We start from the raw sequence: 27,755 nt of genomic DNA, 5'->3' as shown, positions 1-27,755 counted from the left end.
CTTGGTTAAAAACAATCTTGTAGTTCACCAAAAGTACGCAGAACATACTGAATTTGCTCTGGTGTGTTGATACCAAGAAACCAAATATATCTGTTAACAGCACTGCCTTACTATAATTGGCGAGCTATGAGCAGCATTGATAATCACAGTAAAGAAATTTCAAGGTGGTGCATTCACACTATGCCTGCATGGTGAAGGAAAACATCTAGCAACCTGGATCACCTGTGAGAATTGTGTAATGAAATTTAGTTCATAAGTAGTGTGTTTCTGCAGACTTCAGACAGAAAACCTTGTTAGTTGTACTGTAATGTGAAAATAAAGAACCAAGGGAAGGAGAATTGAAAATACTTGGACAATTCAAAGTGCGTTAATATCTTAAATTAGTGCTATTTTACCTTGAGGGGAAATTTTTTACAAAGTCTTTTTTTTTTTAAGGATTTCTTCATTGATGGTGTTGTATTCTGATACACTATTCAGATATAGAGGAAATTCTATCATTTTTTTTGTTGTAAACTGGACTGAAACATTTTCTTAACAGCTAGTAACAGACAGATGTCAATTGTTTCTTTTCAATTTAAAGGTCATCAGATTACATCCACTATGCTGGGCTCCTGCTTTGCATGGAGCTTTTCTTGTATTGTGTAATGTACTTAAATTGTGATTTGACATAAGTAATCTAATTGCAAGTACCTTAATCATTTTGGATATTTCTTGGGTCTGACCAGTAGGCATAACTACTCTTTGCTTCTTTGTTTATTTAATTGTGCCATAGTTGTCGATTTGGTTACACTTTCCTTTTGCCACTGTCTGCTTGGAAAGCATTCCATACTGGTCACTGTCTGTAATGTGAGATACACTATGGTAGGCCTTTCAGAAGTATACTTAGGAGCTACACTATGCACTGATGAAAACAAAGATGAAGCATTTGTTGTACTGAGCTGGCTTGTTACAAGTATGTATTGTATTCCCTAACTTTGAGAGTTGAAAACACAGTGGAATAGTTTGGGTAAGGTAATGTAGTTGTGTACGATGCATTAAAGGTCAGGATTAACCTGATATATCATAATTCCTTTTATTGGTGGTTTGACATCTCTCTTTGCAAATTATGTTGATATTATAGCTTTAAGTAGAACTCTATTAATTTCAGTAACAACAAACTTAATTGATTATAGTGCATTTAATATAGCTAAACTTCCAAAGGCACTTAAAAACAATATTAAAAGAAATGACACTGAACCATAGAATGACGTAAAAGGAGAGATGACTAAAAGTTGGTTAAAGCTGTGTAAGTATCAGGAGTATCCTGAGAGGCGGGGAGATTTAGGAGAGGAATTCCAAAGCATAGAACCAAAGCAGTTAAAAACAGTTGCCGCGAACTGCAACACCCTGTTGAGATTTGGGATTCCAAGCTCCAAGACAGCAATGGCTGCTGTGAGATCCGACCAAGTGTGAACAACTGCAAGGCCTTTTATTTATTTATCTATTTATTAATGATGGATGTGTTTTAACAGATGAATGTTTGAGGTCTGATTCCTGTTCCGAAAAGAGAAGTTAAAAGGTTGGTTAATTTTTTTTTTAAATCCCTGAAAATTAACCACTTTGGGCAAAATCTTAATGCTTTGAAGCATAAGACTATAAGATGTCAGAGCAGAAGTAGGCCATCAGCCCATTGATTCTGCTATGCCATTCAATGAGATCATGGTTGATCTGCTAAACTTTATCTCTGCTTTCCTGCCTTTTCCACATCAACATGGGAATGGTGAAAAATCTGGGAGAATTGCATGAGAAGTTCAGCAAGGCCTTTTTGTATGCTGTGAGCAGTTGACATGAGATAGCTTTGGCAAATAGGGTTAAGGAGGATCCTAAGAGATTCTGCAAGTACATTCAGAAAAAAGGCATAACTAGGGGGAAAATAGGGCCCCTTAAAAATCAATAAGGCTGTCTGTGTAGAACTGTAGGAAATGGGTGAGATACTAAATGAGTATGTTGTGTCAGTATTTACAGTGGAAGCTAGAAAACTTGAATAAATAAATAGTGACATCATGAAGCATGTCGATATTACAGAGGAAGTGGTGCTGGATGTCTTAAAATGCATAAAGGTGAATAAATCCTCAGTACCTGATCAGGTGTGCCCTAGAAGTTTGCGGGAAGCTAAGGAAGTGATTGCTGGGCCCAATGCTGAGATATTGATGTCATCTATAGCCACTGGTGAGGTGCCGGAAGTCTGAATGGTGGCTAATGTGGTGTATTATTAAAGAAAGGTGGTAAGGAAGACCCATAAAACTACAGATTGGTGAACCTGACATAAGTGCTGGGTAAGTTGAAGGTGATTCTGAGAGACAGGATTTGTATATATTTGGAAAGGTCTGATTAGGGATAGTCAACATGGCTTAGTGATTTCCCATGCACAAACTTGACTGAGTTTTTTGAAGAAGTGACAAAGAAGATTGAAGGCAGAGCAGTATACGTTCTGTATGAGCTTCAAGGTATTTGACGATGTTTAGTAAGATTAGATCACATGGAATCTAGGGGGAGCTAGCCATTTGTATACAAAATTAGCTTGAAGGTACAAGACTGTGGGTGGTGGTGGAAGGTTGTTTTTCCAGACTGGAGACCTATGGCTAGCAGTGTGTCACAAGGATCTGTGCTGGGTCCGCTACTTTTTATCATTTCTATAAGTGATTTGGATATGAATATCGGAGGAATAGTTAGTAAGTTTTCAGATGACACCAAAATTGATGGTGTAGTGAAGAATGAAGAATGTTACGTCAGTACAATGGGACCTTGATTGGAGAGCCAATGGGTCCAGGAATGGCAGATGGAGTTTAATTTAGATAAATATGTGGTGCTGCATTTTGGAAAGGCAAATCCGGGCAGGACTTATACATTTACTCCTGGAGAGTCTTGCTGAACAAAGAGACTTTGAAGTATAGATTTGCAGTTCCTTGAAAGTAGAGTCTCATGTAGAAATGATAGTGAAGAAAGGTGTTTGGTATGCTTGCCTTTGGTCAGTGCATTGAATTTGGAGTTGGGATGTGACGTTGCAGGTGTACAGGACATTGGTTAGGACACTTTTGAAATACAGCATTCAATTCTGGCCTCCCTCCTCTAGGAAAGATTATGTTAAACTTGAATGGGTTCAGGAAATGTTTACAAGGATGATGCTAGGGTTGGAGGTTTGAGCTGTAGGGAGAGACTGAATAGGCTGGGACTGTTTTCACTGAAGCATTGGAGGCTGAGGGCTGAATTTTATAGAGATTTATAAAATCATAATGGGCATGTAGAGGGTGAACAGCCAAGGTCTCTTTTTTTTTCAGGGTATGGGAATCCAAAGCTAGAGAGCATAGTTTTAAGTTGAGAGGGGAAAGATTTAAAAGGGACCTAAGGGACACCTTTTTCAAGTAGAGTGTGGTGTATGTATAGAATAAACTGTCAAAGGAAGGGGTGGAACCAGGTGCCATTAACATTAAAAAGGCATCTTGATGGGCACATGAATAGGAAGAATTTAGAGGGATCGAGACCAAATGTTGGCAAATAAGACTGGATTAATTTAGGATGCTGATCGGCATGGACGAGTTGGACTGAAGGGTCTGTTTCTGTCGCTGCATAACTGTATGACTCTAGTTGCATTTTCTATCAGACTCAGTCGTCAAGATAAGATTCTGTTTGGGGAGTGGTGAGAAACCTATCAATGGGGATTTTTTTTTCTTATCACCCTCCTCAACTTCCAATCCCACCTCATTAATTTTAAGCTTCCTATCAAATAGGATACTGAGAATTCCAGATGTGAAAGTCTGAGTGTGTTTCTAACGTCTCCAGCTCACCATTTGCTCCTGTAACTACCATTTGAGGTATCTCGCACTAATTTCTCAGACACTCCTGAGCACATCTCACATCTGTGGTGCCAACTTCCCCAAGTCATCGTGGATCATCTCCAATGCACTTGCTTTGGAGCAAACTAGCAACTATCATTGTGCTGCTGGAAGGGCACTTTGTACACAGGGCCAGGCATCCAGCTCATGTTTTGGATCAAGCTGTATCTTTTGCACTTGCCCACTCAGCCAGTATTTAAATATTCATAGCATTTATTGTATTCCCTTGCTATTTATTACTTGTGTATTAGCAAGTTTTGAGAAGAATTGTAGCTCAGGTAGAGGTTTTGGATGTAGGTTTGCTCGCTGAGCTGAAAGGTTCATTTCCAGACCTTTCGTTACCTTACTAGGTAACATCTTCAGTGGACTTCACGCAAAGCAATGCAGAAAATTCCTGCTTTCTATTTATATGTTTGGGTTTCTTTGGGTTGGTGATGTCACTTCCGGCTCCTTTTTCTCGGGGTTGTAGATGGTTCTAACTTGATGTGTTTGTTGATAGAGTTCCGGTTGGAATGCCATGCTTCGAGGAATTCTCATGCGTGATTTTGTTTGGCTTTTCCTAGGATGGATGTATTGTCCCAGTCGAAGTGGTGTCCTTCCTCATCCATATGTGAGAATACGAGAGAGAGATGTTATGTCATTTTGTGGCTAGTTGGTGTTCATGTATCCTGGTGGCTAGTTTTCTGCCTGTTTGTTCAATGTAGTGTTTGTTACCTTGCGTGGTATTTTGTAAATGACGTTGCTCATTGTCCGAGTAGGGTCTTTCAAGTTCATTAGCTGCTGTTTTAGTGGGTTTGTGGGCTACCATCAATTATGCATAGCCAGGCAGCTCTTAACAGGTGGGTTAGCATGTTGTTATATGGTACATTGCAATGTCACACCCACTCTTTCATAATGTACTGGCATCGTACCAGCTTGACGTATACATCAAGCAAACTACCATGTCTCAAATTTTTAATCCTCATTGTCCACAGAGGCACCAGTCAGGGGAGTCTGGTACACTAAATTTAATGGCAGTTTTCCATATCCGTCAAAGGCTTTCGACATGGCCAGACATTTGATCGGGGCACACATGGTCAACGAGTTGTACCTCTTCAGTCTTGCAAGTGCATCACAGTCCTATGGGTCCAGTGCAACCTATCCAGCAAATCATGGGAACACCGCTGGGAGTTGTAGAACTATCAGATCAGTCAGAGGTGTGGTCACTCATTCTTTGGGGTTATTCTTTGGCTAAGTTACTCAGTGTCTAGCCACAGTCAGCCTGATGATTCCATACACTAAATGCTGGGTTGAACAGGGAGTAGCAGTAGGTTTTTGGGGCTGGTGCTGTGGAAGATGGAGGAAGAGTGCTGGGAAGCAGTGGGGATGAAGGCAGTGTAGAGGAAAGTTGACACTGGAGGGAGGGGAGCGTAGAAGGGCGAATGGTTATGCAGGAGAAGTGTGCTCAATGGTGAGCAGCACCCTAACTTTTGTGACAGAAGACAGCTACTGTTGGCTTCCATCATTCTGTAAAATCATAAGTATATATTGGAATGAAACTAGCTGCAACTACAATGAGTGGGTGGGGTAAATGTTGTTATCTGCGAGAGAGGGTCCTACAAGTTAGATCTATGTAGAACATTCAGAGGGAAACATGTATAGTGAAGGTGACACACTGGCAAACTCAACATTCCTTATGACCTTGAGCATTAGCCTACTGTGTGCAGTCCAACTCCTTCCTTCGTTCAAGGATTCCTCACCATTTCGTGCAAGCCAACAGCTCTACTCCACTAGTGCCTGTGCTTTTAATCCCTTTTTAAAAGATAAATCCCTGTTGTCAAAGTTGCAGGCACCTGCGATTCACTCATTGTATGTTCATGGTACACCCAGCTGTTGCTTCCATACCTTGGTCCAGGAAACAACATGTAGGGATAAGACTTCAAGTTTGCAAGAGTGGGAGTGGATGTTGCATGTGAAAGTGAGGGGTGCAGCATGGGTCTTGGTGGGACTGAGTATAATGGCAGAATTGGACTGCAAGTGAAGTGGCAGAGAGAAGATGATGGCACTTACCCTGATGGATGCAGAAAGTCATTGACATGCTTCCTGCATTGCTGGGTGTTTCTCCGGGCAGTTGAAACTTCACTGACTCCGAGAGCGACCTTGACTCAGACTGACAAGATCTGTTGTTGTGGCATTCTCTGGCAGTGCTGGGCAATATCACCAGATCTCCTCTGCACCACTCCATCCATCGGAACAGCAAGGTCCTTTGTTACCTATTGCAGCATTAATTTCCCTTTAACTGCCATGCCCTCCAAGTTGTGTGTGTGTAGCAGTTCAGAGCAAAATTGCTACTGGCAAATTTTTTCCCACTCTGGCAAGTGAGCGAATTCAGCCAGAATTGGACAGTTGAGTGCTACAGGTGCAAAGTAAGTAGCTTACAATAAATTTTTCTTTGGTGTCTTGATAAACTGAATGGTTTTTGGTCTTACATAAGAGATGTATAATAGTAAAAGGTACATTAGAGCTTCATAGGCTCATAAAATGCTGCGCATTTTAATTAAGCAAGAATAAGGTTCAACAAAATGTGTAATCGTGCATTCAAAAAAAATTAAAGGAAAGGCAAAAAGATAGCATTGTAACAAATGCTGAAATATGGTTGGTCCAGTAATTAAATTTATGACATAACCCATAGCTTAAGGATAACTATGGATTTGACCCAAGCCACTTACACCTACTTCGTCCACCCTCCCAGAAAAGAAATCAAGCATTGTCAGAATGTGGAGAATGTAGGACTAATGCCTTTGCACACAATTTTGTGCAAGCTTCTCTAAATTCTAAAAACAAATGAAAAAAAGTTGAATGAAAGTGGAGGGACAATTTGGCTCCTGATACAAGAAAGAAATGTGACCCAAAATTTGGACTGACAACATTATGGAAAGCAGATATGAAGAGAAACAAACATATGTTTAATAACTTACAAGAAACTGAAGTGTGAAGTACAAATCCAGGACAACCGAAACCTTTTTTCCCTATACCCCATTTCTTCCTTGAAAATTGCAATGATCCCTCAGCAAGAACCGTGTGGGAATACTTACCTTGCCTTTTACTATTACACATCTCTAATGTAAGACAAAAAACCATTCAGTTTACCAATACACCAAAGAAAAATGTATTGTAAGCTACTGTTTTGTAAAAGGTCAGTAGCTGAAAATGGCATCTCTTTCATAACATGTCTTTCCTTACATGATGAGTCTTTATCCTAGAGTATAAAAAAGGAAACTTAGACCTTAGTATTTAGTTATAAGACCTTATGTTACAAGTCCAGGTTGCCACACTTCCTGCTACTTGTTACTTTCATGAAGTAATGGAATTTCTGAAATGGCAAAACTTTTTTTAAAACTTAAATTGCTGTTTTAATATTGTAAAATGTTTCATGGGAGTGTGATCAGGCAAAATTGACAGGATGCAGAGATTAAACAAAGAAACCTCATGTTTCACTTTGTAGCCTCGGTACAATAGCATTGATTAGGAGATCAATAATGGTGTCTTTCTCATTCACTTCAAGAGGGGGAGGAAACCAGGCTCAGATAATTTTCAGACAAATTCTTGATAAGACCATAACAAATCTTTATTTTGAAATATTTCTTTGTTCCATTATGGTTACTTCTCACAAATGCTCAGATAAAGTATGGCCTTCAACTTGAAGTATGTTAGTTATGAAGAAAAGTTTGAAAAATGTATTTTCTGTAATCTAGAGCTCAATGGAGCACTTTTATTATTTTGGATCCATTACTGAATCTCTTCAATATTTAGTAGTTTTGAGTTAGATTGAGGAACAGGAGCTATTAGTTTATACTTAGTTATTGATGTGGCCAAGAATGAGTCTGAAGACACTTAACTATTGTCTAATGACTTCAGCTGTATTAAAACAAAGGCATTGTAAATGGGTTTTTTTCAAACCCAGGAAAATAGAGTGAAATAAAAGTCTATTTACAAGTATCTGATCGTCAAAGAAGGAGAAGCAAGCATCCAATGTGATAATGCAGGGATTGTTTGACCCACTTTCTAGCTGTTTGTGCAGAATTTGTCTTTAGGAACAAAATATACTTTAAAATGAAAAAAGCAGTTCTTTGTAGAATTTAAAGGGCTGTCAATTGAATCTTGATAATGCACTTCAGTCTACTTTTAAAGCAGTCTTCAGGCTTTTTTAACATCAATTGCCGAGACAATAAACTTCTGATACAGGTGTCTTATCTGTTGCAAAAGCAGTCTGGTTTGTATTTCTACAATGAAAATATAAAACATGCGATGTCTATATTGGATGGTGATCTCCCCCCAAGATTTGCTGCCTAAACCATGATTGCAAAAATATCCCCTTTGCCATTTCCACTTCTGTTCATTTAATCCTTATTTATTAAGAGTATGAACTAACCTGCATTTATAGAACGTATTTCACAGCCACAAGTCTTCCATAAATGCTACTAAACCAGTGGAGTACTTCAAATTGTTGTTAGTGTTGTGATATGGGAAAATGTGGCAGCCTATCTCTGGAGACTAAGGTCTCACAAAGAGTCATAGATTCTGTCAGATATAGCAATTGTTTTTTAGTAATCTTAATTGACAGCCAATACACAGTAAAATTTCCTATTCTTTATATATCCCATATTGTCTTTTATGCCCACTTGTGAGAGCAGGCAGTGAGTCTGCTTAACATCTAAATGAATTACCCCACTAGGCACGATATTGAGGGAATGTCACATTACCATCTAGTGTGGCATTCCCTCAATACCACACTTGGTGAATAATGTGGATTATTTCTTCAAGATAGTGGAGTGGGGTTTGAAGCCATGACTATTTGACTCAGTTGAGTATGCTGCCACATTGATGCATTTCTAGTACTTCAAATCTGTAGACCTTCTGTGAAAAAAATATCCTAGTCTCTAGGCTAGTTTCCCCATCCGGTTCCCATGTCATGCACATCTTGTTTGAGACTAATAAATATATCATCGAAATAAAATATCTAAAAAATGCTTGGGAGAGACTACATTTTTGAAATGATTCTCCAAATTAAATGCTCTACTTTGTTTTTATATTAAACTGATTCTACAGAGTGAGTGTGCATATTCTATCTTGGCCAAATAAATACCCAGCAGTTGGTGTTGATCACTCCATACCTTGATCTAGATATTAAATTGGCACTGGTTTCCATGTCGGTCAGACAGCCCCTAAACTATACTGTCTTTTTATTACATCATCAAAGGCTAATGGAATGTTGGCCACTATCTCTAAAAAGGATAGAATACAAAGGGGTGAAAGTTATTACTACTATATAAAGTTCTGGCTAGACTCCATTTAAAATGTAATGTTCACTCTGGCTGTTGCACCTTGGGAACAATATACAGTAGTAGCAGTAGAAGTACTCCGTGAGATGCAGCTGAATAATACTGATGCTTAAAGGTTTCTAAAATCTAAATCTTATTTATCTTGTAGTCCAAGTCTCCGTTGCATTGGTTTCTCCTCATATTCTGCACCATAGGCTTTGATCTCTTCCCACCTCCAGCCACCACCACTCCTCCCCAGCCTCAAAATCTATCCTTTACCCATCCTCTTTCTCATCGACAAGCTAATCCTCAACATAATAATGTGCAATCATATTCCACTTCTACATAAGCAGCATTCAGATTCTCCTAGCCACAACACTTTGACAGCAGCAATGTCAACCATTGCCAGCTGAGCAGAAATTTTCACCAACAAAATAACGTAAAGATTGAAGTCGCTGCCATCAACTCCATTCTCTACCTAGAGAAGTTCTGTCACTCACTCTAACAACTGTTTGAAGTTTTACCAGCTGTTCTCAAACTTGGCATCAGCTTAACCACTGAGCTTCTGAATCCAGAGTCGTCTTATCACTAAGACTGTGTCTATTTTCACTCCTCTAACATGTTCTGAGTTTACCCTATCTCGGGTTATCTGCTGCTGGAACTCTCCTTTTTTTTTTAATCAATAGGCTTGACCATTACAATGGTCAATCAGTCATGTGTTACCCTCCATAAACTTAAACATCATCCAAAGTTCTGCTGCTCGTGTCCTTGCTCAATGCAAATGCTGTTTATCTCTCACCCCTGTACTCACTGAAGTATATAGCTCCTGACTAGGAACACTTTGATTTTAAATTGTCCGTCCTTGATTTTCATGACCATCCCTGATGCTTTCTTTTTTTTTGTTTCCCCCACCATTTTTGGCCATGCTTTCAAGTGCTAAGGCCCAGAGTTTGCATGTTCTCCCTGTGTCTGCATGGGATTGCCATCTGCTCTTGTTTCCTCCCCCAGTCCAAAGGTGTGCAGGTTAAGTAGATTGGCCATGTTAAATTGCCCCATTGTGTATAGGCATGTGCAGGCTAGGTAGATTAGCCATAGTAAATGTGGGTTTAAGGATAGAGTGAGGGACTAAGTCTGGGTGCGGTGTTCTTTGGAGGATTGGTGCAGACTCTCTAGGCTGAATGACCTCTTTCTGCACTTCTATGATCCTAGTAGTAATAGGACACAGCATGGTAAAGGGAATAGATACTGTTTTATACAGCAAAGACTGCATTGCCTCCCCGTGCCAAGGTTCAGGAGATCTCTACTGACCTGGTGAGGAACTTTGAGTGGGAGGTGGAAGGATCCAGTTGTCATTGTCCACATTCTTACCAATGACAGTGGTAAGACTAGCAAAGAGGTTCTAATTGGGGATGATGAGCAGCTCGGGGCTAAACTAAATTGTAGAACCAGAAATGTAGTAATCTTCTGATTGCTACTTAAGTCATATGCAGATTGGTGTTAGGTAAATAAAATTGGAGAGGTCAATGTGTGCTCTCAAAAATTCATGTGGGAGAATTGGAGTCTGATTCATGGGGCACTGGTACCATTATAGGGGAAAGGAAAAGCTTTTCTGTTTATACAAGTTTGCTTTGAAATGTGCTGGGACCGGTGTCCTGGACCAAATTTGATGTAATTTCAACTGTAGTCCACAGCACCATTCAAGCAGAAGGAGGAAAAAGAAATGTAATGTAGAAATATGGGCAGCATAGTGGCTCAGTGGTTAGCACTGCTGCTGCAAGCTCCAGGGACCCAGGTTCAATTCCAGCCAACTGTTGCAAGGGCTTATGCCCAAAATGTCAATTCTCCTGCTCCACAGAGCACCACACTTTGACTCTTATCTCCAGCATCAACAGTCCTCACTTTCTCCTTTTTAAATAGTTAGTAAGGGGAAGGATTCAATTATACCATCCAAAAAGAAAGAGCAGTGATGCAGTGTAGTGAGAGGCAAACAGTTTTCAAGTGTGACAGGAAGGGATAGAAAGTACATGCAGAAAAGTGCAGTAGAAATTAGATTCAGAAGTTAAGGCAAAGCTGACAGCATGCGAGTTGGCCGCACAAATAAAAATAAATATATGTCTTGATAAATCCACAATGGAGGATGAGGGATAAATTGTGGCTGTAAAAGCTGCTCCTTTTTGAGGCATTTTAGGTCTTGGAGGTGATTTCCTCAAATTCCAGGAGCAGCTTTTGCATTGTTTTGGAACTTTGGGGGGAGGAAAATCAAAACGACGGTACTTTAAAAAGGGTGAAAGACAGACAAAAGGCACTGAGCGCATGGTCAGGAGGGGGTGAGAGAGAAAGAAACTACACTGCTAACTGACACAGCAGTGAACCTGTACAGTTACTGCCTTTGCTGTTTGAGTTCATGTATTGCTGGACATCGGAGTGCATCTAGAAAAAAGTTAACAAGGAGCGAAATTCACAGCTAACCTTGGAGGAACCTGTGTGGGAGAGCTCACAGCACAGGAACAGATAAGCGCATAATGTGTAATCTTGCTATAAGTCTGCAGTAGTAAGTAGCTTGGGTTCTTTCTTGATTATATGTTTTATTGAAATCTGTCTCTCTATTAAATTTAAAAAAATATAAACTATAAGTGCTAAGTTAGCCTGGAGCACTTTTTTAGAGCAAAAAGATGGTGCTATTTTCTGGGTCTGTACATTGTGAAGGAGCAGAGATGGCTTTGAGTAGAGTGATGCACTCTTCTTGTCAGATGTGGGAGTTTAGGGAGAGTTTCCATTTTACTGATAATTATGTTTGCAGTAAGTGTGTTTGGTTGTCAAACCTATCAGATCACCTGTATCAGTTGGAGCGACAGTTAGAGGCAATGAGGAATTTACAAGAACTAGGGGGTGTGATGCATGGCAGATAGAGGAAGGGAGAAAAATGCAAATACAGTCTGGTAGATAGGTTAACTCCAGGAATGATAGGCAGGTAGTGTAGGAGTCCTCTGTGGCTATCCCCATTTCAAACAAGAATGCTGTTTTGGAAAATGTAGGGAGTGATGGACTCTAAGGGGAATGTAGCATGAACAGCCAAATTTCTGGTAGCAAGACAGGCTCTATCACAATGAGCGGTACATCAGGTTCCAAGCGATCGATTGTGATAGGGGATCTCTAGTCAGAGGCACAGATAGACATTTCTGCAGCCAATGGTGAAAAATCGGAATGGTGTGTGCCTCCCTGGTGTCAGGCTCCAGGATGTCTCGGAGGGTGCAGAATATTGTCAAAGGGGAGAGGGACCAGCAGGAGGTCATTATACATATTGGAACAAACGACAAGAAGGGAAAAGGGTAAGATTCTGAAGAGAGAATATAGAAGGTTAGGCAGGAATTTAAAAATGAGATGCTCGAGGGTAGTAATATCTGATTGCTCCCAGTGCTGTGAGCTAGTGAGGGCAGAAATAGGAAGATACAGTAGATGAATGCGTGGCTGAAGAGCAGGTGTATGGGAGAAGGTTGCACATTTTTGGATCATTGGAATCTCTTCTGGGGTAGAAGTGACCTGTACAAGAAGGATGGATTGCACCTGCATTGGAAGGGGCTCATACTGCAAGGGAGATTTGCTAGAGCTGCTCGTGAAGATTTAAACTAGTAAGGAGTGGGGGTGAAACCTAGGAAAACTGAGGAAGGAGATCAATCTGAGACTGGTACAGTTAAGAAAGGAAGCGCGTCAAACAGTCAGGGCAGGCAGGAACAAAGCAGAGGACAAGGTAGGAGTGATAAATTACACTGCTTTTATTTCAGTGTAAGAGACCTAACAGGGAAGGCAGATCAACTCCGGGCATGGTTAGGAACCTGGGGCTGGGATATCATAGCGATTACAGAAATGTGGCTCGGTTATGGATGGGACTGTCAGCTTAATGTTCGAGGATAAATGCTATAGGAAGGATAGAAAGGGGGGCAAGAGAGGAGGGGAAGTGTTGTTTGTGATAAGGGATAGATTACCGGGCTTGTACTTCCCTGGATGTATTCCCAAGAATATCCTCCCGAAGTTATTTGAGTGGAACTGTGAAATAAGAAAGGGATGATCACCTTATTGGGATTGTATTATAGACCCCCCCAATAGTCAGCGGGAAATTGAGAAACAAGTTTGTAAGGAGATCTCAGTTATCTGTAAGAATAATAGGGTGTTTATGGTAGAGGATTTTAACTTTCCAAACATAGATTGAAACTGCCATGGTGTTAAAGGTTTAGATGGAGAGGAATTTAACTGTGTACAAGAAAATTTTGTGATTCAATATGTGGATGTACCTACTACAGAAGGTGCAAAACCTGACCTACTCTTGGGAAAAACGGCAGGGCAGATGACGGAGTGACAGTGGGGGAGCACTTTGGGGTCAGTGACCATAATTCTAGTAGATTTAAAGTAGTGATGGGAACGGATAGATCGGATCTAAAAGTTGAAGGTCTAAATTGGGGCAAGGCCAATTTTGACTGTATTAGGCAAAAACTTTCAAAAGCTGACTGGTAGCAGATGTTCACCGGTAAAGGGACAGCTGGAAAATGGGAAGTCTTCAGAAATGAGATAACGAGAGTCCAGAGACATGTATTCCTGTTAGGGTGAAAGGAAAGGCTAGTAGGTGTAGAAAATGCTGGATGACTAGAGAAATTGAGGGTTTGTTTAAGAAAAAGAAGGAAGTGTATATCAGGTATAGACATGAGAAATCGAGTGAATCCTTAGAGTATAAAGGCAGTAGGAGTATACTGAAGTGGGAAATCAGGAAGGCAGAAAGAGGACATGAGATAGCTTTAGCAAATAGGGTTAAGGAAATTAAGGATAAAAGGGTAGCTAGGGAGAGAATAGGGCCCCTCAAAGATCAGCTCGGCAGTCTGTGTGGAGCCACAGGAGATGGGGGACATGCTAAACGAGTGTTTTGCATCAGTGTTTATTGTGGAGAATGACATGGAAGATATAGAATGTTGGGAAATAGATGGTGACAACCTAAAAAATGTCCATATTACAGAAGAGGAAGTGCTGGATGTTTTGAAGTGCATAAAAGTGATAAATCCCTAGTACCTGATCCGGTGTACCCTAGAATTCCATGGGAAGGTAGGGAAGTGATTGCTGGACCCCTTGCTGAGATAGTTGTATCATGGATAGTTGCAGGTGAGAATCCAGAAGACTGGAGGTTGGCTAACATGGTGCCTCTATTTTTAAAAATGTGGCAAGAAAAAGCCAGGGAATTATAGACCAGTGAGCTTGACATCGGTGGGTGGGCATGTTGTTGGAGGGAATCCTGAGAGACAGGATTTACATGTATTTGGAAAGGCAAGGACTGATTAGGGATAATCAGCATGGCGTGAGAGATAATGTCTTATTCACTTGATGATAGAGTTTTTTTAAAGAGGTAATAAAGTGGATTGATGAGGGCAGAACGATGGACGTGATCTATATGGATTTCGGTAAGGCGTTTGACAAGGTTCCTCGTGGCAGATTCATTAGTAAGGTTAGACTTCGTGAAATAGAGGGAGAATTAGGCATTTGGATACAGAAGTAGCTTGAAAGTAGAAGACAGAAGGTGGTGGTGGAGGGTTGCTTTTCAGACTGGAGGCCTGTGATCAGTGATGTCCCACAAGGATCGGTGCTGGGTCCACTACTTATCTTCATTTATATAAATGACTTGGATATGAACATTGGAGGTATAGTTAGTAAGTTTGCAGATGACACCAAAATTGTGGACAGCGAAGGAGGTTACCTCAGATTACAACAGGATTTTGATCAGATGGGCCAATGGGCTGAGAAGTGGCAGATGGAGTTTAATTTAGGTAAATGTAAGGTGCTGCATTTTGGAAAAGCAAATCCTAGTAGGATTTACATTTACTAGTAAGGTCCTGGGGAGTATTGCTGAACAAAGGTTCATAGCTCATTGAAAGTGGAGTCACAGGTAGATAGGATGGTGAAGGTGTTTGGAACACTTTCCTTTATTGGTCAGAGCACTGATTATAGGAGTTGGGGGGGTCATTTTGTAGCTGTACAGGACATTTGTTAGGCCATTGTTGGAATATTGAATGCAATTCTGGTCTCCTTCCTATCGGAAGGATGTTGTGAAACTTAAAATGGTTCAGAAAAGATTTACAAGCATGTTGCCACATTTGGAGGACTTGAGCTATAGAGACAGGCTGAATCGGCTGGGGCTGTTTTCCCTGGAGCGTTGACGGCTGAGGGGTGACCTTAGAGGTTTATAAAATCATGAGGGGCAAAGTCTTTTCCCTGGGGTGGGGAGTCCAGACCTAGAGGACGTAGGTTCAAAGTGAAAGGGGAAAGATACAAAAGAGATCGAAGGGGCAACACTTTCATGTAGAGGGTGGGTGTGTGTATGGAATGAGCGGCTGGTACAATTGCAGCATTTAAAAGGCATCTGGATGTGTATATGATAGGAAGGGCTGAGAGGGATATGGGCCAAGTGCTGGCAAATGGTACTAGATTAGGTCAGGATAATTGGCTGGCTTGGGTGAGTTGGACTGAAGGTTCTGTTTCCGTGTTGTACATCTCTATGATTCTATGACTTTTAAATATTGAAATGATTGCAGGGTGACTGGGAACTCAGTATTCAAGGATATTTGACGTTCCAGATGATTAGGCAAGAAATAAATGGACTTGGGGTAACTTTATTAACAAGGAAAGATATCGCTGCAATCTGAGTGGTGATATAAGTACTTGATCATGATGTGGAATTCGTTTGCATTGAAATAAGGAATGGCAAGGTTATGTAGTGATGCTTTGGAGCTGTCTATAAGACTCTAAGGAGTTGTCTCATTTTTGGACAAAGTATAAAGCAAGAAATAATGAAGGCATGTGAGAAGGGCACTACAATTGTCTTTGGTGATTTTAATCTGCTTATTGACTGGACAAATCAGATGTGCAAAGTAACATTAGATTAGATTAGATTACTTACAGTGTGGAAACAGGCCCTTCGGCCCAACAAGTCCACACCGACCCTCCGAAGCGCAACCCACCCATACCCTTACGTTTACCCCTTACCTAACACTACGGGCAATTTAGCATGGCCAATTCACCAGACCTGCACATCTTTGGACTGTGGGAGGAAACCGGAGCACCCGGAGGAAACCCACGCAGACACGGGGAGAACGTGCAAACTCCACACAGTCAGTCGCCCGAGGTGGGAATTGAACCCGGGTCTCTGGCGCTGTGAGGCAGCAGTGCTAACCACTGTGCCACCGTGCCGCCCGTGATCGGTGATTGATTTCGAGAGCACATCAGGGATTGTTTCTTAGGTTCTGCAATGCATTACCTTATCAGGAACAGGCTGTTTTAGGTCCAGTAATTTGTAATGAGGTAAGATTAATAAGACATCTTATGGTTAAGGTCCCTCTCAGGAGGGGTGGCATGGTGGCTTAGTGGTTAGCACTGCTGCCTCTCAACACTAGACACCCGGGTTCGATTCCAGCCTCAGGCGACTGTCTGTATGGAATTTGCATGTTCTCCCCATGTCTGCATGGGTTTCCTCCTGGTGCTCCAATTTCCTCCCACAATCCAAAGATGTGCAGGTTAGGTGAATTAGCTATGCTAAATTGCCCATAGTGTTCAGGGTATGTGCATTAGTCAGGGGTAAATGTAGAGCCGTAGTTTTGGGCATAGGGTCTGGGAAGGTCAGTATGGACTTGTTGGGCCGAAGGGACTGTTTCTACACTTTTTAGGGATTCTTTAAATAAAATTTTTCTAGCGATCACAACACGGTAGAATTTTCAGTTCATTTGAGTGAGTGCAACTTGAATCTCAAACCACAGGTCTCCGGTTAGGTAAGGGCAAATGCAAAGTATAAGGGAAAGAGTTGCCAGAGCAGTGGCAGGCATTTAAGCACTTGCATTATAATTCTCTGCAAAATTCCAATCAAGTCAAAAAGAAAGTTTTGATGAGAAGGATAAACCATCTGTGGTTAGCAACAGTGGTTAAGGAGAACATTCAATCAAAAGTGAAGGCACACAAAGCAGTTAAGAACTAATGATAGGCTAGTGGATTAGCATAAGCCAGACCAAACTCCCTCAAACTGTTCAGAAGCTAATCTAGACCCTAGCCTTTTCTTATTTTAAAGGTAAATGTAAGATGTTGCATTCCAAATGCAATTAGATTGGTCAAATTACCCAATTTAAAACAAAACAATTTTATTCATTCACTGTAGATAAAATACAAAAGAAAGAAGGAATTGGAAAAGGTTAACTCAATTGGAAAGTGTAACAGAATAGTAAATACAATATTAATTACTAATTAACTAACTGTTCCAATATAGCAACATCCCATAAACACTGCCTTGGTAAAAGGCAAATTCAGAAAACAGATTGTCTCACGTGCACATCTCCAATCCAGAATGAGAAAACATCAAAATACAATTGAGAGAGAGAGAATTTGTAGCAAGGAGAGAAGTGGCAGTTTTTCACAGCCCTAGTAGCTTCTGAATGCTAAACTAAAGATCCTGGTTCTGTGGGAATTTGATCACATCGCTTCATGCTGCTTTTATTGTTCTAACGTTAAATAAAAACCCCAAGGCCTCACAAGCTGTTTACTCTAGTGGCTCTGGTAGACTGCTCCTTGCCTCTACCTTTAAACTGCTCTTCAAAAAAAAAGGACAAAATAGACTCTTAAAGCCATGGCATTGTCTTAGAACCAGCACCAGATGACTTAAATAATAGAAAGTGAGAAAATAGTTTATGGAAGTAAATTGGCAAGAAATAAGAAAATAAATAACAAAGTTCAAAGTTTGTGCGAAGATTTGTAGCTCGGGTGCTCGTTGTTGTGGTTCTGTTCGCCGAGCTGGAAGTTTTTGTTGCAAACGTTTCATCCCCTGGCTAGATGACATCATCAGTGCTTGGGAGCCTCCTGCGAAGCGCTTCTTTGATGTTTCCTCCGGTGTTTGTAGTGGTCTGTCCCTGCCGCTTCCGGTTGTCAGTTTCAGCTGTCCGCTGTAGTGGTTGGTATATTGGGTCCAGGTCGATGTGTTTGATGGAGTTAACAACATTGGGCATGGCATTCATCCACAAACTCCATCAACAAACACATCGACCTGGACCCAATATACCAACCACTACAGCGGACAGCTGAAACTGACAACCGGAAGCGGCAGGGACAGACCACTATAAACACTGGAGGAAACATCAAAGAAGCGCTTCGCAGGAGGCTCCCAAGCACTGATGATGTCATCTAGCCAGGGGATGAAACGTTTGCAACAAAAACTTCCAGCTCGGCGAACAGAATCGCAACAAATAACAACGTTTCTATGGGCATCTAAAATGAAAGAGTAACTATAAGTGTGGGACCTTTGAAGGGTTCAACTGGGACAAAAAGGAAATTGGCAGATAATTTAAATGAATATTTTGCACCAGTCTTCATGGTGGGGTGCACTAATACACCCCAAAGATAACAGCTAAGCAAGGTGCTAATGAAAGGAAAGATCATTTAACAGTCTGTATCACAAAGGGCAAAGTATTTGACTATGGGATGAGTCCCAAAGCCTAAAGGGCCTAGCATTGGAATAAAGAAATGCTAGTTTAGGACTCAGATGAGGAGAAATTTCTTCTTGAGGGTTGTGCAGGTGGAGTCCTTGTGTACATTCATATACACGTGTATATGAATTTAGAAAGGCAAGGACTGATTATGGATGGTCAACATGGCTTTATGCATGGGAGATCATGTCTCATTAACTTGACTGGGTTTTTTGAATAGAAGGTAAAGAAGGTTGATGAAGGCAGAGTGGTGAGCATTGTCTATATGGGCTTCAGCACGGCAGTCGACCAAGGTTCCACGTGGTAGACTTGTTAGCAAGGTTAAATCTCATGTAATTCAGGGGGTGCAAGCCAATTGGATACAAAATTGACTTGAAGGTAGGAGACAGAGGGTGGTGTTTGAGAGTTGTTTTTCAGACTGGAGGTCTGTGACTGGTGGTATGCCTCGAGGATTGGTGCTGGGTCTGCTACTTTCAATCATTTATATAAAAGATTTGGATGCAAACATAGAAGGTATGGTTCGTACTTTACAGATGACACCAGAATCGGTGGTGCAGTGGATAGTGAAGTGTGTTATCTCAGTGTACAAAGGGACTTTGATCAGATGGGCCAGTGGGCTGAAGAATGTTGTATTGGAGTTTAATTTAGAGAAGTGTGAAGTGTTGCATTTTGGTAATGCAAATCAGGGCAAGACTTAACACAGTCATAGAATCATGCCATCTCTACAGTGTGGAAGCAGACCATTCAGCCCATTGAGTCCACAATGACCCTCCGAAAGCCCTATCCCTGTGACCTTGCAGTTTCCATGGCTGGTCCATCTGGACTGTGCAATGCAGGGGCAGTTTCTGCCTGGTCGATTCATCTGGTCCCCATACTTTTGGACTATGGGAGGAGGCTGGGGCATCTGGGGGAGGGACACAGACAGGGGTAGAATCTGCTGACTCCACACAGATGGTCGCCCAGGACTGGAGTCGAGCCCAGGTTGCTGGTGCTGTGAAGTGGCCGATGCTAGCTACTGAGCTACCATGCCACCCTCATTGTTGGACCATGGGGAATGTAGTAGAACAAAGACCTAAGGGTGAAGGTGCATGCTTCCTTGAAAATGAAATTGCAGGTAGACAGGGTGGTGAAGGTGTTTAGTACACTTGCCTTTATTGGTTGATGCATTGAGTTTTGGAGTTGGGATGTCATGTTGCAATTGCATAGAACATTGGTTAGGCCATTTGTAGAATACTGCATTCTCTTCTGGTCTACCTGCTATAGGAAGGATGTTGTTAAACTTGAGGGGGTTCAGAAAAGATTTACAAGGATGTTGCCAGGATTGGAGGGTTTGAGCTCTAGGGAGAGGCTGAGTCGGCTGAGGCTTTTTTCCTGGATTTTGGAGGCTGAGGGGTGACCTTTTGGAGGTTTATAAAATAATGATGGACATGCATAGGATGAATAGACAAGGTCTTTTTCACAGGGTAAGGGAATCCAAAACTAGAGGGCATAGATTTAAGGTGAGAGGGGAAAGATTTAACAGGGGCCTAAGGGGCAACTTTATTGCCCAGATGGTGATGCTAGAACAAACTGCCAAAGGAGTGTTGGAGGTGTGTGCAATTGCAACATGGGAAAAAGCACCTGGATGGGTACATGAATAGGAATGTAAATGAGCCAAATCTTAGCAACTGGATTAGATCTACTTAGGATAACTAGTCTGCATGGATGAGTTGAACCGAAAGGTCTTTTTCCGTGTTGTATAACTCTGACTCTAAATAAGAGAGACTAACTGCACCACAGTATTATCTCTCATTTATACTTATAATAGCTCTTCTATATTTTTATTAAAAACATATTCTATACATCCATTTTAATTCCTCATGCTGCTCTTCTTTCTAAATCGTGTATTGTGTGTTGTGTATCCTGTGCTCCTATTTCCATGAGTGTTGCTTAGATGCGAGCTAGAGCAATAGAGGAACAACTGTTATCCTCTTGTGGCAATTGAGGCAATTATACATTGAGATAGGTATAAATTGTAACGCTGAATTAATAATGTGTACAATTTCCTAATATACAAAATATGTTTTATTTGATGCTGGGTGTTGACTGTTGACTAATCTTTGGTGTGAAATCATTTTTGTTCAGGATATTCTGTTATAAAGATCTAGCATGTGTCTTGTTCCGGCTGTCTTTCGACCCCCCCCCCCCCACAACTAACAGCTTTAAAAATCCTCCAAAGAAACTTCCTTGAGTGACTGTTAAATAGGCTTTAAGTAGAATTATAGTGGCTAACATTGTGACCAACCTATTAATTATATATAAAAGTAGCTTGATTATCGTCCTTTTTTACATCTGTCTCCAGTTTATTTGATCAAGTAAAGACAGTACAGGCAGTTTGGGGATATCTAGTGGCTAAATTACCCAGTTTTATCAGCCATGGCTCAGTGGTAACATTCTTAACTGAGACCGATCATAGCTTCAGATCCTATTCCACAGACTTGAGCATGCAACTTGGATTAATACTTCAGTACAATACTGAAGAAGTGCTGTGTTGATAAAGATGCCATCTTTAGAATGTCAGCTCTGAAAAATGACTGACTCTTTCTGTGAAAAACACTGAATTTTAATATGGTGGATTGGAGCAAGGGAGAATGATGTGAGATTGGCATTAATATAAAGCTTTCCTCAAATCATTATGCCGTCAATGAAACATTTATGAAATGTATTCACTGTTCTAGGAAGTGCAACATTCTCCCACAAAAACCATTGATAATGATTAGATCTTTGTTCATGTTGATTGAGGGATAAATATTGACTAGGACACTAGGATAACTGGTGCTCTTCTTTGAAATAGTGCCCTTGGATCTCTCATGCCCAGCTGAGACAACTGATGCAAGCTTGGTTTTAGCACCTCAGTTAAAAGATTTAACCTCCAAAAATGCAGCACCCTCTGTGTTGCATGAGAATGCCAGCCTAGGTTTGGTTTTGTGGTTTAGTCAAGGAGTGAGACTTGAACCCATAATCTTCTGATTCAGTTACAAGATTGCTGCTGACTGGCTTCCAGCAGACATTTAAATGAAGTAACACACAAAATCATGGTGGAATATTGAACTTCTAGTTATGCACCCCTTCTCTACCATGAAGATTTTGTTACATTTTGTGTGTTTTCACAAGTTTGTTTTATGAACTGCTGGTGATGAGATTTCTGCTGTATCTACGTAGCTCCCTTCAGCAACATCCGTTTCTTCACTTTCCTTATTCATTCATGGAATATGAGCATCATTGGCAACATTTATTGCCCATCCCTAATTGCACTAGAGTTGGTCATGCTGAGCTGCCATCTTGAAGTGCAGCAGTCCTTTGGTTATAGGGGCATCCATGCTGTTTGTTAGGAATGGAGTTCCTTGGATTTTGAGCTTGTGGCACTGACAGTGATGATACTGTTCCAAGTCAGGATGGTGTGGCTTGGAGGGGAGCTTGCAGACTATGGTGTTCCCATGCAACTTACTACCTCTGTCCGCCTAGGTACTATAGGTTGCAGGTTTGGACTGAGCCATGGGGAGTTATTCCATTACATCTTGTAGATTGTGGACACTGCTGTCACTGTTTTGGTGATGAAGGGAATAGATGTTGAAGGTAGTGCAATATTGGATGGTGTCAAACTTCAACGGTTGTTGGAGTTGCCCTCATTCAAGAAAATTAAGATTGTTCCATCACATTGCTGTTCTGCACTTTATATATAAGGTATGTGCGCTAAGGAGACAAGAAATGAGTGGAGCCACAGTACTTACACTGCTCGCATAGTTTAGTTTCTGGTCAGAGTAACTCCCAGGATGATGATAGCGGGGATTTCAGCAATGGAAATGGCACCGAATTTCCAGAGGCAATGGTTAGATTCTCTCTTACTGGAGATGGTCATGGCCTGACACTTAAGTAGTATTTATCAGTCCAAGCCTGACAACATCCAGCATATCTCAGTAAAACTTCTTTTAATCCCTCCATGTCTATATGTTAAATTACTTTTCTGAAATTTACTACTGGATGAGTTTCCTTAAGCTAATGCTATGAAGACCAAAGCTATTGTTTTCACCACATCACTAACTCCATTTCTAGCTACCAACTATGTTCCTCTACCTTGCAGTTGATTGAAGTTGCTCACAACTTTGATGCCATATTGGACCCCAAGATGTGTTTTCACCATGTATCCATCTCATGATTTTAAAAAATTCCCTTCTTCCACTGTTATGTTACCTGACCCAATTTCAACTCATTGTTGTTGAAACTTTCAACAATGCCTTCGATACCTCTGAACTTGACTTTTCCTATATGCCCTTCCAGACTCCCATGTTCTGTCTTCTGTAAACTTGATGTCAACCAGAACTGTCGTTAGTACTATCTCACTAACTGTTGTTCCCCATCACCTAATCAATGTTAGCTTCTGTGTTAGCAGCAGCCTGTTTTAAAAATATCAACCTTGTTTTAAAATTCTCCCACAACCTTGGACCTTTATATCCTTCAAGATATGTGTTCTTCTGCTTTTGGCCTTGTGTACCTCAGTTTTATTTGTTTTCTCAGTCTGCAAGTGGCCTTGAATTCCTGAATTCCTTTCCAAATCTTTCCTCCCTCCTTTTTAGAAGCTCATTAATGTCCAAATGCATTTATTTAAAATTATGGCTAACCAATCTGCGACTTGACTAAAAGCTTATTTTTTGCTAGAGCTCCTGTGAAGCCCCTTGGGAGGTATCATTTTTCATATAGCTCCTCTGACAATTTTGTGTTGTTTCCATCGTTGTGATAGGAAGTTGTTTTTATATTGGCTGGTGGTACCTTGCTGCAAATGCTTTTTCTTTTCTAGTGGTTGAATGGGGAGATGACGTAAAAGCAATTACTGAAGATGAAGCCATGGTCTTGGTGAATCATCAAGCAACAGGTGATGTCTGCACCCTCATGATGTGTCTGCAAGACAAAGGAATGGTAGGCTCTGCAATTTTCTGACAGTTTGTCTTTTTGTACAAGTCCAAAGTAGATGCAGCAGATACCTTTTGAGTATTTGTAACAATTCTAGTTCACACATTTAATGTGTCCTACCAATATGAATTCACTGCTTACAGAATTATGCCATTTCTAGTACTGTATGTTATTTGAAGAAATACACTGTATAAGCATACAATTTGTGTTGCCCTTTGTACCACATTCTGGGCAAATAATAATTAAAGCATGCACTCCCCTTGCATTTCATGTTTATTTTGTGGTAATGTTGCTGGATCATTCTGAAGAGCAAAGGTGAAATTTTAAAGTAGTTTATATCAATCTTGACAAATAAATCATTTTGCCAAGTATGTGAATGCCATGCTTCATGAATTGCTTTCCCCCACAGCTTGCCAGTGGTTGAATGGGGAGATTATGTACCTTATGATATGAATTTTTGTGCATCTGTTACTGATTCATACTTTGTAAAACAGATTCTGGTAATAGTAATGGACCTAAGGTCTGCAAAAAGATACTAAATATGATACCAAAGGGTAATTTAAGTCTGTGAATACAGTGCCTCCTTAATTCATCATTTTGGCCATAATTTTAGTAATCTGTATGAATTCTTCTACAGTATCCCTCAATCCATTCCTTTTTACATTTGTTTTCCTTGTATTTCTTTGGCTCATTTTTCTATGTTTGAGGAGACTATATTAATACAATTCATTATGATTTTGTAGTAAGTTTCCTACTTTAAAAAGCTATTTTGTTAGTTTATGTCAAGATTTGGAGTTTTTTTATATGTTGTAATCTGGTGATATACTTGTAGGAGCCCTGGTAATTTAGCAACCAGCTACGTAAATTTACTAATGTAGTGACCAGTCGGTCATGGGTATTATATGCATCAGTAGGTTGTGGGGGGAAAAAAAAGCAGTGAGCTTAGTTAGACATTGCCTCGTCAGTGAACTACTTTGTTGCTTCATTGTCATATAAATGTATGATAGAATGACTGTGTAAAAAAAACTTGCAATATCGATAGCCCACAGACAGTAACTTGAAAATAAAAGTATTTTTCATGGGTACTGAGCTGACAAATACATTGCAACTGACCTAAGTGCAGTTTCAGTTTATATACTGCGCTGTGCTGATGTTCAAACTCCAAACTGTGACTGGTTTTCATCAAATTATTATCTGAAAGTATTATTTCCAGCAAATGTTACCAGCATTTTTAAGTGAATGCATTGATTTTCACCATTTTGCCTGAACAAAAATAAGATCCTATTAATCATTGAATTAATGAAATATTATTTTATGAAAATCATTTTTTTAAAAAAACAATCTGAACACAAAGTTGATAAGAAAATGCTTTAACTTTATAAATTGCAGTTTATTTCTGTAACGCATTTGCTTTTTATACTCATTTAGCATTGCAGCAAGTTACAAGAAGCTATTTGTAAAGTTCTTTTCTGTGACAGACACATCTGCTTATTCTGAGATTTTTCATTTCAGTAGATGGTTGAGGTTGCTGCTTGGAATCCTTGACTGCATACATTAACTAAGATTGGTTAGTTCTTACTACTAATGGATTTCATGTTATTTCCATTGGTTAAGAAAATAATTACAATTTCTTGTAGAGTGGACATAAATTTTAAAGGAAAAAGTTGTCCTTTTAAAATTAGAAAGGAAAAATGGTTGCATTTATGTACTGCCTTTCATGTTTTCAGGAGCAGGTTACAGCCTGATATAAGAAGTTTATTTGATGTATTGTCATTCTATTGGAGAAAATGTAGCAAATAATTTGCATACAGCAAACTCCCGCAAAAGCGAATGTGATAAAGAGCAAATAATCTTGAAGTGATTTTAATGTTTTTTTTAAAAAATGTTTGTTTGTGGGAATTGAACATTGTTGGCTAAACCAGTATTTATCCCTAATTTCTCTAAGTGGTTGTAATCTGGTTTCTTGAACTGTTGTACCACATCCACTGTGTTGTGAGGAAGACAGGTCCAGGATTGTGTCCAGTGGTGGTGATAGAATGCTGATTGTAGTTCCAAATCAGGATGGCATATGGCTTGCAAGGGAGCTTGCACAAGGTGATGTTCTCTTGTATATGCTGCCCTAGAAGGAGGTAGTGGTTGCGGGTTTGGAAGGTATCATTGAAGGCGCCTTGTTGAGTTAATGCAGTTTATTTTGTAGGTAGTATGCACATCTACCATTGTGCATTAATGTTGAAGGTGGTGGACAGGATGGTCATCAAGCGGACTGCTTGTTCTAGCTAGTCTCAAGCTTTTTGCATGGTATTGGAGCTGCACACATCCAGGTAAGTGGAGAATATCCCATCACATTCCTGATTTCTGCCATGTAGATGGTTAACAAGGTATTGGGAGTCAGCAGCTGGATTATTCACTTAGGAATATAAAGCCTGTGACCTATAGTTGTAACCACAGTACTTATATGGCTGGTCTAATTTAGTTTCTGGTCAGTGGTAACCCTGTCGTAAGGATGGTGGAGAATTTAGCAATGCTGAAGCCATTGAATTTCAAGGGGCAATCTTTTAAGTTTTCTTACATTATGACTGGGACAGAAGTACTGTGCTGTTAATAAAACCCTATTATACTGCAAGTTGTTTTTGATTCAGTCTTTAAAATGGCCAATTGTTTCCCTTTATCAAGAAAAAAAAATTCTTTCACTAAGTTTCTTTAATGAATTCCAAGATTATCTATTTATTATAAAACAAAACTAATTTCTAAAGAAAAGGCAAAACTAATCTAACTTGATTGAGTTTTTTGAAGAAGTAATGAAGAGGATTGAGGGCAGAGCGGTGGATGTGCCCTATATGGACTTTAGTAAGGCGTGCGACAAGGTTCCTTAGGTAGACTAGTTAGCAAGGTTAGATCACATGGAATAGAGGGGGAACTAGCTATTTGGATACAAAACTGGGTCGAACATAGGCAGAGGGTGGTGGTGGAGGGTTGCTTTTCAGACTGGAAGCCTGTGACCAGTGGTGTGCCACAAGGATCGGTACTGGGTCTACTGCTTTATATCATATTTTCTATAAATTATTTGGATGTGAACATAGGGGGTAAGGTTGATAAGTTTGCAGATGACACTATAATTGGAGATGTAGCGGACAGTGAAGAAAGCTACCTCAGAGTACAATGGTACCTTGCTCAGATGGACCAATGAGCTGAGGAGTGGCAGATGGAGTTAAACTGAGATATATGTGAAGTGCTGCATTTTGGAAAGACAAATCGGGTCAGAACGTATACACACAACAGTAAGGTCCTTTGGAGTGTTGCTGAAGAAAGAGACCTTGGAGTGCATGTTCATAGCTTCTTGAAAGTGGAGTTGCAGGTAGATAGGATAGTGAAGAAGGCGTTTGGAATGCTTTCCTTGATTGGTCAGAGTATTGAGTACAGGAGTTGGGAGGTCATGTTGTGGCTGTACAGGACATTGGTTCGGCCACTGTTGGAATATTGCGTGCAATTCTGGTCTCGTTCCTATCGGAAAGATGCTGTGAAACTTGAAAGGGTTTAGAAAAGATTTATAAGGATGTTGCCAGGTTTGGAGGATCTCTGGTACAAGGAGAGGCTGAACAGGCTGGGGCTGTTTTCCCTGGAGCATCGGAGGCTGAGGGGAGACCTTAGAGGTTTACAAAATTATGAGGGGCATGGATAGGATAAATAGACAAAGTCATTTCCCTGGGGTGGGGGAGTCCAGAACTAGAGGGCACGGGTTTAGGGTGAGAAGGGAAAGATATAAAAGAGACCTAAGGGGCAACTTTTTCACGCAGAGGGTGGTACGTGCATGGAATGAGCTGCCAGAGGATGTGGTGGAGGCTGGTACAATTGCAACATTTAAGAGGCATTTGGATGGGTATATGAATAGGAAGGGTTTGGAGGGATATAGGCTGGGTGCTGGCAGGTGGGACTAGATTGGGTTGGGATATCTGGTCGGCATGGACTGGTTGGACCGAAGGGTCTGTTTCCATGCTATACATCTCTATGACTATGTCTCTATGACTATGACTCTCTCATTATCTTGAAACCGAATACAAGGGCTAGAAAGGATTGCTAGGCAACCATAGTTTCATAGATTTCAGGTTTTCTAGCAATTATGGGCAAACCTCATCTTGTAT

At 40.5% G+C, this 27,755-nt stretch overlaps 1 protein-coding gene across 8 annotated transcripts in view; it reads left to right on the top strand.

Moving 5' to 3' along the window:
* Positions 1–27,755, top strand: part of lpgat1 (lysophosphatidylglycerol acyltransferase 1) — a 131,339-nt gene that overhangs the window by 12,855 nt on the left and 90,729 nt on the right. For all 8 annotated transcript variants that reach the window (XM_087991347.1, XM_087991348.1, XM_043695877.2 and 5 more), the window contains one exon: positions 23,504–23,622. In XM_087991347.1, coding sequence (XP_087847473.1) covers positions 23,504–23,622 — 119 coding nt within the window. The remainder of the gene's footprint in view (positions 1–23,503; positions 23,623–27,755) is intronic.

The sequence above is a fragment of the Chiloscyllium plagiosum genome, unplaced genomic scaffold (genome assembly GCF_037043375.1).
Source record: "Chiloscyllium plagiosum isolate Xiang-an unplaced genomic scaffold, Cpla_swu_hap1 HiC_scaffold_10, whole genome shotgun sequence".
Classification (NCBI taxonomy): Eukaryota; Metazoa; Chordata; class Chondrichthyes; order Orectolobiformes; family Hemiscylliidae; genus Chiloscyllium; species Chiloscyllium plagiosum.
Note: the sequence above shows the minus strand (reverse complement) of the source record. Positions and strands in the feature narration are given on the sequence as shown.